Genomic DNA, 17,968 nt, shown 5'->3' on the forward strand with positions numbered 1-17,968 from the left:
CTACAACTTTAACATCTAAGTATCACAGTTGCAAAGTGCTACGTTCCCTTAAATGAACAGGATAATTACAATCCATATGCTTTCAAAAACGTTACTCTAAGCCTCTCAAAATATAGCGTGATCATCAGGCCATACTGAAACGTGTCATTTCCAGGACTGAAAGGACCAGCAGATGGGAAAACAGAGAAATCTGTTCCAGAAACTCACACAGTGGTCACTGGAAGATGCAGAAAAGACAGACAAGCAGAACTATCACCTTGCATCCAGGCTGACCATGACCACACAAAAAATATGGATGATAAGTATGCAGTACAGCCACAGCAAAAACGGAATGACAAACTATGGCAAATCAAGGAGTTTAGCATAGTACGACTGCTGATTTGAAGTGCAAAGGGAAAAAAAACAAACCACAAATAAAGAACAAAGAAAATCGTTTGGATAAGAAGATTGGTGGAGACTGAGAAATGAGGAGGAAAAAAAAATCCAAATGCTCATTATGCTTTACATTGTATTCAATATTTAGGCACATACATGCCTTAGATTTGCTCCGTGGACACTCAAAATTTCTCCAAGGCTTTGAAGACATTAAAGAATTGCCCAAGCACAGAATCTATCAACAAAGTTTAAAGAGTTTTGGTATAGGAGATCTATTTCAATTTTAGTTTATCACCATTTTCTATGAGGGATTAAATAATATTTAGTATTTCATACCCCCCCTCCAAGGAATATTTACATATAAGGAAATGTAAAGAAAAATACTTCCACATTCAAATGTCTTTTAGATATTTAATACGTATACATAAAAATGTTAAATTAATGTCCTACAATGCAAAATTTGTGAAACGACTGTTTCTATTTATGAAGTTCATAATTTATACACATTTGCATGAAATAACTCCTTGAAGGAGATTACCAGATGTATACTCAGGTGTTCTTCTATTTTTCATCTACACATTTTACCTTTAGTTTCTGCTCCAAGTCTGTACTACACACAGTTGCTTAAAACGAAGTGTTTCTTTAGTTTAGATTCTAGGATTAGGAGAAGATCCTTCCTGCACCCTCCAGCAGGTCTGCTGCAACTTGGGGCCTGCATTTTTGCTTTCCATTTCAAAAAACACATTTCCACTTACAAACCTATTAAAATCGATTTCCCTACATTGGGGCACAAGCACCTGAGCATTACAAAGCCATAGCTAACCTGATCCAGTGCTAACAGTGCACAAGGGCAGGAGACTGTAGCAAACAACCTCCTGAGGTCCCATCCAATCGACATTTCTAAGAGTCTGTGAAATACATTGAAGCAAGAGACACACATCCAAGCTTAACATTTCGACCTTGTAACTTGTTTTACTCACCCCTGATTGTACATCATAGAGTGTGTGGGTGAGGATAATCTTGAAGACTGCATGGGACCGACTGCTCTCCTCATTCATGTTGGTTGCAGCCACTGTTCGAGATTTGTTGCCCTCGGACATCAAGGACTCGATGTCCTAGATACAATTTTCACAGCCATAAGCATATCTGCATTAACATTCTTTCCAATTATCTACCAAAACAATCTCATTTTGGTAAAATACAGCAAGTATTTTCCCACTAAGTTTCCCACTGTTTATTCATAAAGTGTGAGAAAAAAATATTGTGATCTCCCCTTTAAAGATTAGAAATTACACAATGTTGTGACATGCATATTCATCCATTACCTCTACCTAGATATTAAATTATCAACAAAAATAATGGACCTGGCTGCACATAGCGATACTCAAAAGCAGAAAAAAAAAGGTAGGAGACAGCAATTCATGTTTGAACGCTGTAACATTTTAGACTTAGTTCTCAAACACAGGTTCTTGAAGTCTGTAATGCTGACATAAGGCTCAAAGTTTTATAAAACAGAACCACACTGAACGGGTCATTATATTCTTCCTGCATATAAGAGCTTATAAAGTCCTCTGGTACGTTAAGTTGTGATACTTGATAAATACACAGCTCCCTTGCTTACGTGTTTTACAGCAATCATGTAAAATAGTTAAAACTTTAGAGTCTTGGGCTTAACTTTTATTTAAGCATCTCTTGATGGATGGTGCTAAAACAAACCCCAAAAACAATCAAACAAAAGAACACCACAGACCACTTTGACTCTATGCTGTATTACACAAAGCTGCTGGCAACATGTAAAGGAAAAGCATGCAATGTGTCTTGTCTTAACAGAAACCACCAGAGAGACGTAGATGAATACTTGGAGAGACTGCAATAGGAAGGACTGCACCATTTTCATGTTTTGCTTAAGATGACAGAATTCCATCCCATATTCACTCATTTTTCCCACAGTACATTAATACTTCTTAAAAATTAGGGCATTTTGTGAACGCATATATAAACATTTACTATCCAGCAAGCAAGTTTCATGCAATGTTCTCAAGTATTTGCCTTGTAAACCATTAGTTTATTATTCCAGTATGCCCGTGTGCTACTGGTAAGTGAAATTACTAGGCAATAGCATGACAGCCAAAAAGTGACAAAATGTGGTACTGAAAGCCCATCTCTGCTAAATCCTGGTTCTGTAATTAATCACAGAATGCTTTCTCATGGATACAGCATACACTCATCTTAAGTTTGGGAGGAAAGCTGTTTCATTAAATAGTTGAATTACTTCCAGAATTATTGAATAGTACAGGATGAAGATGAGTTTCTGCTCTTAATTCTGTTCTCCTCGGTGATCGCAATACAACAATCCTACAGCTCTCTTGCTCTAAAATCCGTGTTACTGCCATGGCAATTAGGAGTAGCTTAACAATTCTGTCCTGCTTAAGGGACAGTACCCTAGTGTTTAGGATGTCAACACAAGCCTTTCATAAAATTGATCCTTACCTTGTAGCTAGCAACAGCTAGTTTGGATAGGCCATCTACGTAAGGACCATAAACACTGTGTTCTCTAACTTTTAATGACTGACGGCTTCTGGTTGGAAAAAAAAAGTTATTTATAAGCACATGACTGACTTAAGACAACATTTATAGAAAGTCAATTTCTCACTGACAGATCTCAAACGTGATGGTCTTACAAATACCATAAAAAAGCACAGAACAAAGACCATAATGCAAACGAAAAAGCCTTATGTCTACATGTAAAATGCTGACACAGACATTTTTGTCACTTCATAAAAGCTAGCATTAGGGTGAGTTTACTCCAAGCTTGTAGTCTTACTACTTTATTTTGATTTAAAATGAAAGGACACTGAGATCAGGAAGAAGTGAAAGCCATCCTATGCAAATGCCTCAGATGGGATCCATTAAGGCAAGCTGGTTATGGAAAGGAAGTGTATGACAAGATAGTACAGTGCTGCTGACACACAAATTACTTACCCTTTTGGGTCAAGAAGATCTCTGACTTTCTCGTTGTATATCTCCATGTAGGATACTTCCACTTTGAAACTCTGCTCTTCATTCTCCTCTTTCTGCGCTCTTTCAAAGAGTCCACTGCAAAGTCTAGGGATTAATCCAGGCTGGTCAGCAGTACCCATCATTGTGTATGATTTTCCAGATCCTGTGTGATTGAATCTATGATTAGTGTACATGCAACAGAGTTTCTTGCTGTGCGGAACATGGAAAGGAAATAGAGAGAAGAGGTAAAAAAAATTTTTGCATTTCAGTGACAGATATTTGTGCGGTTTTCTATTTTAAAGCAACCAAAACACCATTTAGCTAAAGACTATTTAATTAAAAGGAAAAGCAAAACAAGAAGTTTAGTTCAAACTGACAGAGAAGACTTTTTCAGGTAGGTACAGCCTTACTGTAGATGACAACCCACTAACACCCACATATGTGCCACAATGAGAAAAATCAGGTGCACAAGCATACTCATTTTTGTATATTACATTTTAAATGATGATTAGGATTATTCCAACTACAGATGTAGAAAATATGAGTGATGCACTGAACTCAAGGACGATCACGATCATGCCAAAGATTATAATCTAAAGCGTGAGAAATAAGGGTAGCCAGCAGCAACAGACAAAATCCTATTGCTCATCCTGTCCACCTCACATCTAGCGTTACAAAAGAGAAAAACATTTCTTATCTACGTTACAAGGCATTTCTCCTGAAACAAGGTCACAACAGCCGTGAAAAGAGTCTCCGGTCAGAACGTAACACCTTTTGCATCAACAATATTTTTTGCTTACATCCAGAAGGGACTTACCAGTTTGCCCATAGGCAAAGATGCAAGCATTATAGCCTTCAAAGGCATTCTGAAGAATATTCTCTCCAAGGCACTTGAAAACAACATCTTGACCTAAGAAATAAAACACACAAGCTAACATAGTAACAAAGCAACAGATTCCCCCCGCCCCTTGATTTGGATCCTTCAATAATTACGTAAAAGCAACCAGTTAGTGTTTTCCTGCTGTTGTTGCCCCAATAACATATTTAGCATTCAGTATTTGCTCCCTCTACAAGAGCAAGACCATCAGCCAGTAGACGTGCTCCAGATTTATGCTACTGTAAAAATCGGAAGCTGTGATTATCATGCATACACCTGTATGCGCTTAAAACAACATCCTATCAATGTTCATACTCAGAAGTTTTATCAGCAGAAAATCTACCACCAGCTGCAGAATTTCATCCGCCGGTGAATGACACCACATCAAAATATACTCATTTTAACAACTGCCATTTGATTTTAATCCAGAGCACTAGATAATTTTACTGTATATGTACAAGGTATTAAGTAATACCATGAAGAGATTTTTGCAGAGAAGGAATCACAACTATGTGGGAGATATTACAGTACAAGACATGCATTAGCAAAATACAGGGTATATCACTTCTTCTGTAACTGAACTAAATCTGTAGGAACAGCTTTTTGGCTCCTTTTCCAAGCAGAGGAAGAAATGCTTAATATATTTGGGTATTATCTATGTAAACAAAACCTCTATTTTCAGAATTTCTTTTACAAGCAGAGGAAGTCTGCTGTGACGTCTGAACAAGACATGGCAGAACCTTATGGACTGAAAAGTCCTCTCAAATATGTAAATGTTCCTGAAAGCGTTTTCCTTTCTTCATGACTGAAGTCCGTATCTTTACATCCAAGTCCACTCAGAATTTTATGCATGCAAAATTCCATCAAAATTACTAATAGCGGTGCCTAGCTAAGCACAGCGGGGTGATTTTGGACCAAACACTTCCAGTGTATAACAGACCATAATATAAGTGACGTAGGCGCCTCCATTAGTTTGAGAAACAAAAAATTTATCTTCCTATGTAATTTGTATGGCTGAAAGTGTCACGGTTTTCTTTTACAAGCAGAGGAAGTCTGCTGTGACGTCTGAACAAGACATGGCAGAACCTTATGGACTGAAAAGTCCTCTCAAATATGTAAATGTTCCTGAAAGCGTTTCCTTTCTCTCATGACTGAAGTCCGTATCTTTACATCCAAGTCCACTCAGAATTTTATGCATGCAAAATTCCCCATCAAAATTACTAATAGCGGTGCCTAGCTAAGCACAGCGGAATGATTTTGGACCAAACACTTCCAGTGTATAACAGACCATAATATAAGTGACGTAGGCGCCTCCATTAGTTTGAGAAACAAAAAATTTATCTTCCTATGTAATTTGTATGGCTGAAAGTGTCACGGTTTTCTCAATTCCTCACTAAATTACTATTCATTAGTTATTTGTTAGAGAAATTAAAACCTAGAAGCATATGCATTTTTTTGTGATTTTTTTTTTTTAAATAAACGTAAACAAGCTTAACTGATTCCCAATTTTAAGAGATAACAAGTATGAAAGGAATAGATTACAAGAGTGGTAAGTCCAAATATATTTCATATTTTACCATCACTATTTGCCAAAATGTGTCATAACAACACACAGAAAATTTTTAATTAAATACATTACACATTCTCACCAGACCGTATGAATTCACATACCCCTATATTAAATTAGGCTTTTTTTAATACTCCATTATTAATTTCTAATATGATGCCAAACTCCCATCAGCACTGTGAAACATGAAATTACATATAGCAATGTTCCTCCAATCCTGACAAGAAGTGGATTTGATGCTTTTAAAATGATGAACTTGGAACAGCATTTTAGATAAAGATGTAAACATGAGTAACCCATTATTGTGATGGATTTCTCAATTTCCTACACTGCAAACAGGTAGCAATGCCTATTGCTATCATCATCTTTACAGAAGGGAAACAGGAATGACTGAAGATTTTCCTTTTTCTTTTGACAACAAACAGTCATATAGGGGAAGGCGCTTCGTGCCATATGGTCTGTGCCCTGGAGCAAATACTGTATTTTAATTAGATCATTCACACTTGGAGACAACAAGCACAAAGCCACAGTAAATATTACCTGCATATTTTTCTTTGACAGATTCATCCATAGACCAAAAGCAGTGATCATAAGCAAACACCTGTAGGAAAATAACCAGGAGGCCACCTTATAAAAACTGTTGCCAAATCAAACACGTTATCCAAATTTTGACAGCGCTGTATGACGTTGGCTAACATCACGCTCCTCGGGGCCATTCTGAACATAATGCACATTCCCACAGAATTACTTATTTTCTATGAGTTTGAAGCCTAAACAAACACCGCATCTTCCTATATGCAAGCCTGTTCCTTGCTTTTATTTGTTCCTTCTTTTTCTTTCTTCCTTTCTACTGTGTGAATCCTATTCCATGCTCTCCAAAAGCTCTCCAAGTGGCGACCGAGTGGATGTCAAGGAGCTCTCCTTATCTTCCTTTAAACCCATCGTTGCAATTCATTTTTCACAAGACTTTCTATTTTGTGAACTGACAGATGTCCCCTGGCTGTTTCTGCCTACCATCTCCCGGTGTTTCTTGTCTGCATAAATTAAAAACATGCCTTAGGGTAGGAACCTCTTTCCCTACAAGAGGAGTATGTATTTTTATACTGCTGACAAACAGAAGCAGTCGTCACCAAAGTCTAATACTTGTAAAAAACAATATAGAGCAAACGAGTTTTATCATGAGAAGAGTAGCACTCTAACCTTTTTAAATAGAAAAGTTTCAATTTTGTGGCAAATCCATTTAAAGGTCCACAGGCACCTTTCATCATGAAAGCTGATCTCCAATAAGACAGTGCATATTTTGGGACCTCAGGCTGCAAAAACGGGCATTTGCAAAAACAACTCCCCTGGATACATATTTGCAAGAAAAAAATATTCAGGGTAATATCCGACCTACATTCACACAGGCAAAATTTACTCTGTAGGATATAAGAAAAGGGAAGTACAATGGGTTGCTCTTTGACTGTTTATTTCTCCCCGAAGCTTAATGAAGGCTGCTCTTTCCCCTTTAGACGTTCCGTATTGCTATGTAGCTAACGTTGGCATCACTTCAGATCACGGTGGCAGAGCAAGCGCACCATGTCAGCATCTCACATCCACCTTCTGAACCCTCATTCCACTATTTCTGAAAATTTCATTTTATCTGTTAACACATTTTTCACGTTCCATTTTAGTGAAGTCTGTTGTCTATAGGCTAAAGGCACTAACCATGAACTGGCATCTGCATAGGTAATCAAACTCAACATTTCTTAACTCGTAAAGATTGTAGGAACAAAATATGTTGCATTATATCTATATTAATAATGAGAAAACCCTAAAAAGAAATACTGAGTCTGTAGTGAATTACCTCAGTTATAGCATTTCCTAATAGATCATATCATGGAATCTGAAAAATCATTTAAGGACTCACAGAGCAATAAAGCAAATCTTCCTCAAGTATTTATACTACCTAAAATAATTAGAAAAATTATGCAAGAGTCGAAAATCCATACTACCAACACATCCAAACTTACTACCTACGTTTATGAAAATGCTGAGTATAGCAAAATCCTTGAAATTTAAATAACTTATCTTCAAAAATACACTGCTGCTTTTTTTGTCCCTATACTACATTAATGTCCCAGCATCGAAAGATAAAAGTGGTTATTTTACATCCTGTAACTGAGGAACCAACAGCCTGTTTATTTAAGGTTTTTTGGTTCTTTGAATTTATTATACAATTAAGCATATTATTATAACATCCCACGCCTTCAGAGCATTTGATAAAACATCATTGGCTGTATGACCACATCAATGAAGCCGAATCCTGATATGCTAGGCTAGAGATAGATATCTGCATACCAAATACAGAGTCATGGGATCATAAGCCATAACAACAAAATGAGTTTGCTTTAACACAAATACCAGAAAACGCTTTTAAAAGCCCACAAATAACAAGTACTCTTCCATTCACAGTCTGTAATGCTGAGTATGTATGTTCTCATTTGTTCCTGTGACTCATTTTTTGGCACAGGCTGTACAGGGCTTTTCTGCAGCAAGGAGATGCTTCAAGTTTCTTACTCAACAGCTGATCAACTACAGAGCTGTTTTTCAAAATGCTTTTAATATTTGGATAACCCAAGGCTGAATAAGTGATACGACAATTTTTCACAAGCTGATTTAACGTGCAATAAAAGCCCTTACCTTTGGTTGGGTCCTACTGCTCCCCGAAGCATCAGGAGCGGAAAGGATGTGGTATAGGGTTGGGGTAAGAAAAAGAAAGGCAAAAGAAAAATAAAGACTGTTAGTTGTAGTGATTTCAGTTTAATTATTCTATCATTAATACCTCATCATTGGAATGCTGTATTTAAAAAGTTCATTTCTCTCCTCAGGTCCCTCCTTGCTTACAGATCCCAAGTCGTTTTATAAACCAATGCTTATCTCTTTTCAAGAGTAAGATTTGAGATGCTGCTCTGAATAAGTTGATTTTAAATTCAAAGCCACTGATTTTCCTCATGCTGCCACCATCTCTTCCTCATTCTCTCCCAGTTTTTTTTTTTTTCCTTGTGACACCTCTCTCTCTAGTTTTGTGGGTGTCGCTGTCTCTTAAAAACAAAGTACCCAAGCAACGTAAAAATTTTCAAAACCACTTGAACAGGAACTTTAGGAGAGTTATTCAAGAGGAAATTTCAGAGTCCAACCCTTGGACTTGCCCAACTCAGTTCTCTCCCAGTTGCTGGGACAGCAGAGCAAACATTTGTTTCCCTAAAAGAATGAGCAGAGAATAGCAATTCCTTTAATCTGTTATGTGCATAATTTAACAGTTTGTTTGTTTGTTGGTTGGTGTGTGTGTGTGTGTGTGTGTGTGTGTGTGTGTGTGTTTGTTTTTTCTTTTACACAAGAAGTACAAAATTACTGGAGTGACCTTTAAAATAACAGCACAGCATCAGTCAATGCCCCGACAGCAGGTTACCAGTCTTCCCACATACAGAAGACTGGAGAAATGCAGCAAACACACAACAACAAACTGATATTCTCCTTGTCCTGGACCTTCCAAATGAGATTAGGAAGCTCTTGACATCAGTAACAAGTAAAGTCTTGTGACAAGCATCACTGATTTCTTTTGAACAGAACGGAAGACAAACATGGGAGCCATATAAGATTACTCTCAGAGTTCTTGCTGCTCATACGGGTTGAGAGGCGAGTTCAAAAATAGTAATTTCTCAGCATTATCTCTCAAAAATAACTATTTAGTAAGCAAATCCATCATCTCTTTTTACTCAGGCTTGGATCTAATACGCATATCTGTTTGACGTAACAGGAGTGATGGGTGACTTTGGAGAGCAGTCGGCGTGACCCGCTACGCAGGATGATTATTTAAGTCAAGGTTACCCCATGACAGCCATGTCGCAGGGTTATTCAAGTAAACAATAACAACATGACCACTTTTCCCCCTGCCATCTGGCTAAGTTTGAGTAAAAGCTCTCCCAAGGTCCTTGGCAGCGTGCTTGGTGCAGACTCCCGACTGTCTCTGTTGCTCCTGGGTGGGTTGTAGATATGGAGGTGCATAGAGGGTATCTCCTTCACCAGGGCTTTGATCCAGACACAGAAGACACCAGAGAGCCCGTCTGGATTACTCAGAGATGCAAGAGCATTTTGTTGGCTTTCAGTGCTCTGAAATGCTAGTGGAGCATTTTGCTGAAGGACTTCACTGGAAACTGCTAAGTGGCTTTTAGGGGTGTTCCTGCTTACAAGGCAGGCTTATTCCTATTCCTACAGGAAGATCATTCTCATTGTAAAAATAAAGAGAATAGCAAGCCTGGATTCTGAGGTTGAGCTTAGCACTCAGAGATGTGACGCTGCTCTTAATTCAGCAAGCAGTTGTGCTCATATTCCCCAGCCCAGTTCCAAGGCAGGATTATATTGCGACAATGCAGTTGATCTTTCCAGCCCTCAATACAGGACATATTATTGAGTATTTGGATTAAAGCAGCAATAAGGATATAATCTCAGAAGTCCTATCACACATACAATTTTAAGAGGATGGATTATGCTAGGCTATGTAAATCATCAAGCTTAGTTCAGACTAAAGGTCTTAAATTAAATATCTCATTTTCTAAAGAGCTGCACAAACACACAAAACCATGTCTCGCAGCCTCGCTTAATCCAAACATGAGCAAATGGAAGCCCTACATCTAAGAAACCCAGTGTACAGCATTTAGGATACAGCACAGCTATCTGGAGCCATAGCTTGTTCTGTGTAATTTGGACCAAGAGAATAAATCAGACAAATGTCTCCCTAAGGAAAGCGTGAAGGGTGCATACTGTATTACGCAGCATCGTGCTGTGCACATACGAACCCATTAATGCTGCAGCTGCGCGCTGCAATAGCTGAGCCCAGAAACCCATGAAAAGATTTTCAGCCCGATTCGAAATCCTGTTGGAAATTAATAGATACAGCACCCACAGCAGCCTGCTTAGCTACAAGCACACACGGGAAGTGCTGGGTGTTTCGAGAAGGCTCCATGCCCAAGTACAGTACATTGCTACAGTCCATCCCAGAGGTGATGAAAAGGTAAATGCCAAGCAACAGCATCACCTACAGAGCGGGGAAGTATCTCCTACAACAAAACACCGATGACAGCAACGTATGCAAACAACATTTCTTATGGTCAAGGCTGGCATTAGCGAAAAAAACCCCAGAGGATCCTAATATTGGCAACTTGTAATCATAATGAATAGTAAAGAATCACGAGTAGTTCTGAAGCAGAAAAGATCATGTACAGTTGTGTCACCTGCAAACTGCTCGCACCAAAACCCATGGTCAAACCAGAGTCTGCAAGGTAGAGAGTGAAAAGGAGCACACAGCAAAATGACCGTTGCAGGACTCTTAAAGCATCCGTCCAGCAGCTATCCGGCAGCTTCCCCCAAGGACGCTGCCATTTCAGAGATGCAGGCAGGACTTGCTATCGTCCCTCGGCTGACAGCCAATAATTCACATCTATCTCAAATGCAGCAGAAACATCCAGGACAGGAAGGGAAAACTTATCTTTCAGCTACCGAAGGATGTCATTAAGATGTTTTCAGCTACATATTTTCACTTGAATCCAGACTGACAGGACTTTCCTTTGCCAACTCCCCTCTTATCTTTTTTCAACTCGATGTTGAACAGAAGTAGGGGGAATCTAACGTATCTAGGGTTTCTAAAATTAAGAAAGGAGAAAGAGAATACTCTGAAACAACTGCCTACAATTCTTACTATTTTATTTGTTGCAGCTAAGTGAATATATATGTCGTTTCAAGAGTGAATGAAGACAAGCAGCCCTGAGTAATCGTTTCTTTTTAAGCTAGCTCTGACACGGTATAAGCTTCTTGACCAAGACACATTTGCTTTCATATAAAAATGCTAATGGTTTCACAGATCTTACGCACAATTTAAACAGCGGATAAAACCAGAGCAATTCCCAGCTGAGACCATCAGTATACGTCCAACACTGCTATTGCTTCTGTTTTTTAAAAAAAGAATTGAATCTCCAATAATTAAATGATATATTCAAGCACAATAAACTACTTCGTTCAGCCATAGCTATTAGTGCTATTTTAGTAATATCACAGATCAGTTTTTACTCTGGCTTTCCAGGTTCAAAAGCAGAGGGAAGGTATAGTGACCTTAAGTATATTTGAGATTTTGCAAATCTCGTGGGGAAAACACCACAGCAAATCAGTAGAGGTGAAACATTAGTGGGAAGAGGCGAGGATAGCTCAGACCTTATCTATTCTGTTTGGCTGACCCAACGGCTCAGAGACAGCAGCCAGCTGGCAAATCAGCACATGCTCTAAATCAGTCACAGCACATCCTGCTTCTTGCCGAAATGAGAAATGGGCAGATGGGGCAAATGGGAGGAGAAAGGTGGGAGGCGGCAAGTCAGAAAGCAGGGAAAAGAGGTACAGAGGCTGTAGGAGATGATCTGACAAGCCAGATGATTCTTTTCTTTCTTTTTTTTTTTTTAAAAAAAGAACATTTCCTATGCCAGCAGCAACCGCAACAACATCCAAACTATAAATTTGGCTGATACTGCTCAGTGGCGCAAGGCTACACTGGATTTATGGAGTTGAAACATAACATTTTATCATTTTCAGAAGCTTCTGGAAAAGCAAAATATAATAAGAATTTGCAGATTAAAAAAAGGGGAGAGGGAACAACTACAACAGTAACTATGAATAAGGGAAGTCCCAGCAAATCCCCAGAAATTTTTATTGCTTTCCACTCTCAATCTTCCATAACCTTTGCAAAACCAAGCATATCAAATTCCAATGTAATTAGTGCTATTTTATGCCCTTCAGCAGGAACTGCTCAGTATAAACTCCAGAAAGTAGCTAAAAACACAACTAGAAAAGAAACCATACTGATGGGGAAAAACTACCTGGGGCTTAGCAGCAGAAAGGTGTCAGTGTCTCCCAGCGATCACTCTGTAAGGCCACGTCTTTATGCTCCCGGCTGAGTTGGCTTGCCTTAAATCAATTTGTATTCACACACATTTTATTAAAAGTCAAGTTGGCATCGTGGTGTCACAGTAATGTATCCTTTGGGTGCAGGAACAACTCAACTTTGTAGCAAGTTTATTCTTTTTAAAGTTCGTACAGATATAGTCCAAACCACTGTGTTTCTGATACTTCTTAAATCTAGTATCAGGTAAACTGTTCATACCCCACATTCGCAGACCCCGTTATAACACTCATGTCCACGAGGCCCGCTCCACACTTCCAAGCAGGTCTGGATGAGAAATGCTATGTTGCAACTACGCCTTCACTCTCGCTCAGCGCACTTGGGAATATCAACACAACAGGACAAGGAGGCCCAGAGCTGCTCTTGGTATCGAGTCAAATGAAAGAAACTGTAGCGTAGCACCTAAAGGACAAATGTCCGATGACCTCCAGAGGTCCCTTCCAACCTCAGCCATTCGATGATTTTATTAATAATTTGTTGCAGATAAAAGCAGTACAATAACCATGCTGGGTTCTGACACAAATGCACAACTGCACCACATTTCAGCTATTCCCTGGAACCAAATAACTAATGCTACACTGGGCACAGAATTAGTTGTCCTCACAGATCTTTCTTTCCTTCCTTTCCCTGGTTAAGTATGCCCCAAATAGTACCTGTATGAAAAACCTTGAACTATAATGCTCAATTTCTTTTGTAGCTTCTGTACAGTGTTTTCCCTTGCTCCTTCTCACTCACTCACCTGCCATGAGCTTCCCCGCTCAAACACAGCAGGGTAAGGATGCTTGGGAACACCTCAGAAAAATCAAATATCACATTCACAGAACCTTAGCACAGAGCTTCACTAAGCAAATGTAGGCTCTGTTTGAAGAGTGATGGGTTAAAAGGTAACGGCTTTCATGGACTGAAGGTTTTTCAAGAAAACTCATCCTTCAAACAAGACTTTTGAGCTTGACCCCTAGCTATATCTCGGAGGGTAAATACTGGGCGCAGATGGAGCTGAATACCAAAAGGACCCGTGCATCGCTCACGCTGTCTCAGCATTAGATACCTACCTGTAACGGGAGGCAGGATTTAACAAACTACTACCTTGCGGTCTTTTATTTTGAAATAACAGGCTTATGATTTTCAAGTTTACTTTCCACCGCGAAGAAGCAAATATATCCTGCACTGTATTACAGGAGCTTCCTAGTGTGGAGAAGCTGATAAGCGGTGTAGGAATTACTGAAGAGCTCTAGCATCAGCAAGTCTCACGGCAGACAACTTCAGGCACACCAGATAAGGATGTAGGCACAAAAAAAAAATCTGGAAGATCTTGTATTTGTTTGAAGTTTGGGACCCCAGCTATCTTTCTGAAGCAGATCCTTTAATTGGTAGTATTTTTTTTTTCTGTATGAATAAAGGATTCAGAATAAGGATTTTTTGAAGAGCCATCAGTTAGTTAAAAAAAGACACTGCAATGTTCAGAGTTCTACTGTTTAAATTTCAGCTGCAGAATTTCTTTCCTGGCATAAAAGAAAGCCAGCCAACAGTAAAATAAAATTTAGACAATATATTTAATTATTTTACTAGCATAGACGTAATTGAAAGACATCAGTATGACAACTGAGAAGAATAGTAGAATTCGTTGAGAAGTTGTTTCCTCTCTTTCCACATATCAGACAAACACAGCTTGCAACACATTTTGCTGCTGCCAGGTATACAATGGGAGGAAACGTCAACTAAATCGAGTTTGATCACTTCAGGCTTCTTTATCCTACGATACTTAGAAATCCATTTTCCCAGAATATTTCAGAAGACAAAGTGCTTAAGGTTGTTTGGTTTAACAGTTTATAAATATTCTTTCCCTATTTTTACATTCTTTCCCCCATTTGATACCACTTACCCAAGTGGTATCAAAATGCCGAGTCCTACTAGCCTCCAATTTCTGGATGATATCCGCCAATTAACACTATTCTTACGGAGTCTCGATTTTACCTCCATAGCAATACTGAGCTCTTTGGGAGAAAACCATGCTGCCCTATTCGAACAAAAGATTTTTTACGAGCAGAAACAGTCTCTTTAAAAGAAAATCCCCAAATACATTAAAAAAAATGTGAAAGAGCATACACAGTTCAAAGCCTAAACTTGTGTAGCTAAAAGGAACAAAGGTAATCACTGTTACTTGGAAAATTCCTCCAGTGCTCCAAGGCATTCCAGGCATAGCTGGCGGTTACTTAGTTTCTACTGACAAAACTAATTTTTGCCAGCTATCCTACGATACTTAGAAATCCATTTTCCCAGAATATTTCAGAAGACAAAGTGCTTAAGGTTGTTTGGTTTAACAGTTTATAAATATTCTTTCCCTATTTTTACATTCTTTCCCCCATTTGATACCACTTACCCAAGTGGTATCAAAATTGCCGAGTCCACTAGCCTCCAATTTCTGGATGATATCCGCCAATTAACACTATTCTTACGGAGTCTCGATTTTACCTCCATAGCAATACTGAGCTCTTTGGGAGAAAACCATGCTGCCCTATTCGAACAAAAGATTTTTTACAAGCAGAAACAGTCTCTTTAAAAGAAAATCCCCAAATACATTAAAAAAAAATGTGAAAGAGCATACACAGTTCAAAGCCTAAACTTGTGTAGCTAAAAGGAACAAAGGTAATCACTGTTACTTGGAAAATTCCTCCAGTGCTCCAAGGCATTCCAGGCATAGCTGGCGGTTACTTAGTTTCTACTGACAAAACTAATTTTTGCCAGCTCACTCACAAAAAAAAAAAAGAGCCCCAAAAAACAAGAACTTGGGCTGAACAGCAGCTTTGTGGGTTTGGGGTGTTTTCTACTCGGAGCTAAATTTTCTGTATTGTTAGTCCAATAACCTGCTTAGTCCTCACCACATTCAAGTGGTGCATGTATCCCGCAAAGCTTGTGTTATGACAAGGGGATTACAACTTTATCCTTTTGTTTGTAAACACTTAGATGTCAGGATACTATTGTGCTCTAGAGGATGTTTGGTGAACAGCCAGTACACAAACTTTCAATTACTATTGTGAATTTCAATATTTTTTAATAGATCCTGATGTAGCTACCATTTTATAACCATGGGAGGGAGGAAAAAAAAGCCCTCTTATGATTTGGCAGCCTATTAACTCCACCGATAGATCTCCAGATGGAAACACGACGGTCCTAGCCCTGGGATTTGGCGGAAAACCTGTTCTGCCTCTGGGACAACTGCACAACTTGCTTCAGTCAAATGTGATCTCCAGCCAGCCCAGGAGCTGTGTAATGAGCTCCCGAAGAGGCAGATAGCGCAGCATGTGTGTCCGTATGTGTATAGGTGTACAGAAACATATAGGATAACCTTGTTTTACAGCAGCAACTAATGCAGGCATCTACACGCACAGCACTGTCATCCAGTATAACCTTTAATTTAAGGCAGGGGCTAAAAAGCCAAGTCACCATTATACAGGATTAATCCTAGAACGATCTACTGTACACTAGGCAAAGCACAGGGTTTACACTAAAAGCAGTCATTAAAATGCCCGCACAAGCCACAGACATATAGGATAAATCTAAAGTTAGAGAACTTGAAAAGGAGAGCCGTATTGCAGGCTACCAAATCATTGGAAAGTATTTTGGAGGAAAATCTCTCCGCCTGGTAAAACAGCTATTGGGATAATTGTGTAGAAAAGCCTTCCTGATGTGGACATAATTACGTGTTGTAAAGATAATTTCAGTAACTATTTTACAGAAGGGAGAAAACAGTCTGTCTCTTTTTCAGTGGCACAACAGAGTCTGTACAAACAGCAGTTGTATGAGAATAACTGTGCCATTAGAATGACTTCATCATGCTTGTAATCAGAAAAAAAACCAAAACAAAACAAACCCCTCAACAGTATGACTGTATGAAGAATGAAACAAGCTCAACAGAGCAGAGTCTGGTGTCTTACTCGGAATTCTTCAGGATTATCATCAGAGCTACCCCAAATGTCGTGGCACCAAACAGCTGATTCTGTACTTCCCTTCTCCCGCAAAAAAAACCAGGAAACCCTTTTGGCTGTGATATTAGAACCTAATAGCTAATTTTTTTTCTTCTTACTAAACTATTGCCTGAAAACATACACATGCAGAACTTTTTCACTCAGAAGTGACGGTTGGTTTTTGGGGGATTTTTGTTTTTAAAAAGCATTTTACTTTCCAGTTAGATGAGTTTCAGCCTGTCCCCTTCACTTTCCCCAAGCCACAAGCTCCTTATTTCCAAGAGGATCCAAGACTCCCAGTTCAAGGTTTTGTTCACACTGTTAGCCCTAGATCCTGTCAATATGCAGAATTAATTTGCAATTAAAGCAGAAACCGTGTTATGAAGCCCCAGTTTCAGAACAGCTACCATTCTGAACTTTTTTTAGGTTTTTTATGAGCAAGTTGACAATTCATCGTGCAACACACAGTGCAACTTGTCTAACGCAAAGGTAAGTGCAGAAGAGGAACAACTGTGGTTAGACCTCCTTAACTCTACCTTCTTCACTGTAAGATTTTAAAATGCCTATTTCTAAAATGTAGGCTTTCCTACATTTTTTCCTTGGGTGGCAGGTGGGATTTAGGAGAGCTCAAAAAGGCGACCATAGAATCATAGAATCATTGAGGTTGGAAAAGACCTCCAAGATCATCGACTCCAACCGTCAACCCAACACCACCATGCCCACTAAACCATGTCCCTAAGCGCCTCATCTACTCGTCTTTTAAATACCTCCAGGGATGGGGACTCCACCACTTCCCTGGGCAGCCTGGTCCAATGTTTCACCACTCTTTCAGTAAAGACATTTTTCCTCACATCCAATCTAAACCTCCCCTGGCGCAACTTGAGGCCATTTCCTCTCGTCCTATCGCTAGTTACTTGAACAATTAAATTCTCTATCAGCAACTTTCCTCAACTCTTTGAGATTAAATACACCAAGCACATTCACAAAACAATGAGAAAATTACTTTAAACACAAAGAGAATTTCCACCATAAATTTAATACAGATTTTTTTTTCTTTCTGAGCCTTTCCAACACCAAATAGCCATGCCCTACTTCTACAGCCTTCTGCCTAGAAAAGTGGTTTTCACTTCAGTGCGTGAGTTTGTGTGTGCATTTACAGCAGAGCTACCAGGGCAGAGGACCTGTCACTCGGGGGGGGG

At 39.1% G+C, this 17,968-nt stretch overlaps 1 protein-coding gene across 1 annotated transcript in view; it reads right to left on the reverse strand.

Annotated features, from left to right (window-relative positions):
* The window catches only part of KIF13B (kinesin family member 13B), a 128,545-nt gene that overhangs the window by 78,121 nt on the left and 32,456 nt on the right, over positions 1-17,968 (reverse strand). Inside the window, exons 2-7 of the mRNA XM_019473179.1 lie at positions 8,502-8,517; positions 6,360-6,420; positions 4,193-4,285; positions 3,358-3,538; positions 2,866-2,953; positions 1,356-1,490 (exon numbers count right to left, since the gene is read on the reverse strand). Coding sequence (XP_019328724.1) covers positions 1,356-1,490; positions 2,866-2,953; positions 3,358-3,538; positions 4,193-4,285; positions 6,360-6,390 — 528 coding nt within the window. The 5' untranslated portion in view covers positions 6,391-6,420; positions 8,502-8,517. The remainder of the gene's footprint in view (positions 1-1,355; positions 1,491-2,865; positions 2,954-3,357; positions 3,539-4,192; positions 4,286-6,359; positions 6,421-8,501; positions 8,518-17,968) is intronic.

The sequence above is a fragment of the Aptenodytes forsteri genome, unplaced genomic scaffold (assembly GCF_000699145.1).
Source record: "Aptenodytes forsteri isolate BGI_AS27 unplaced genomic scaffold, ASM69914v1 Scaffold534, whole genome shotgun sequence".
NCBI classification, from domain to species: Eukaryota; Metazoa; Chordata; class Aves; order Sphenisciformes; family Spheniscidae; genus Aptenodytes; species Aptenodytes forsteri.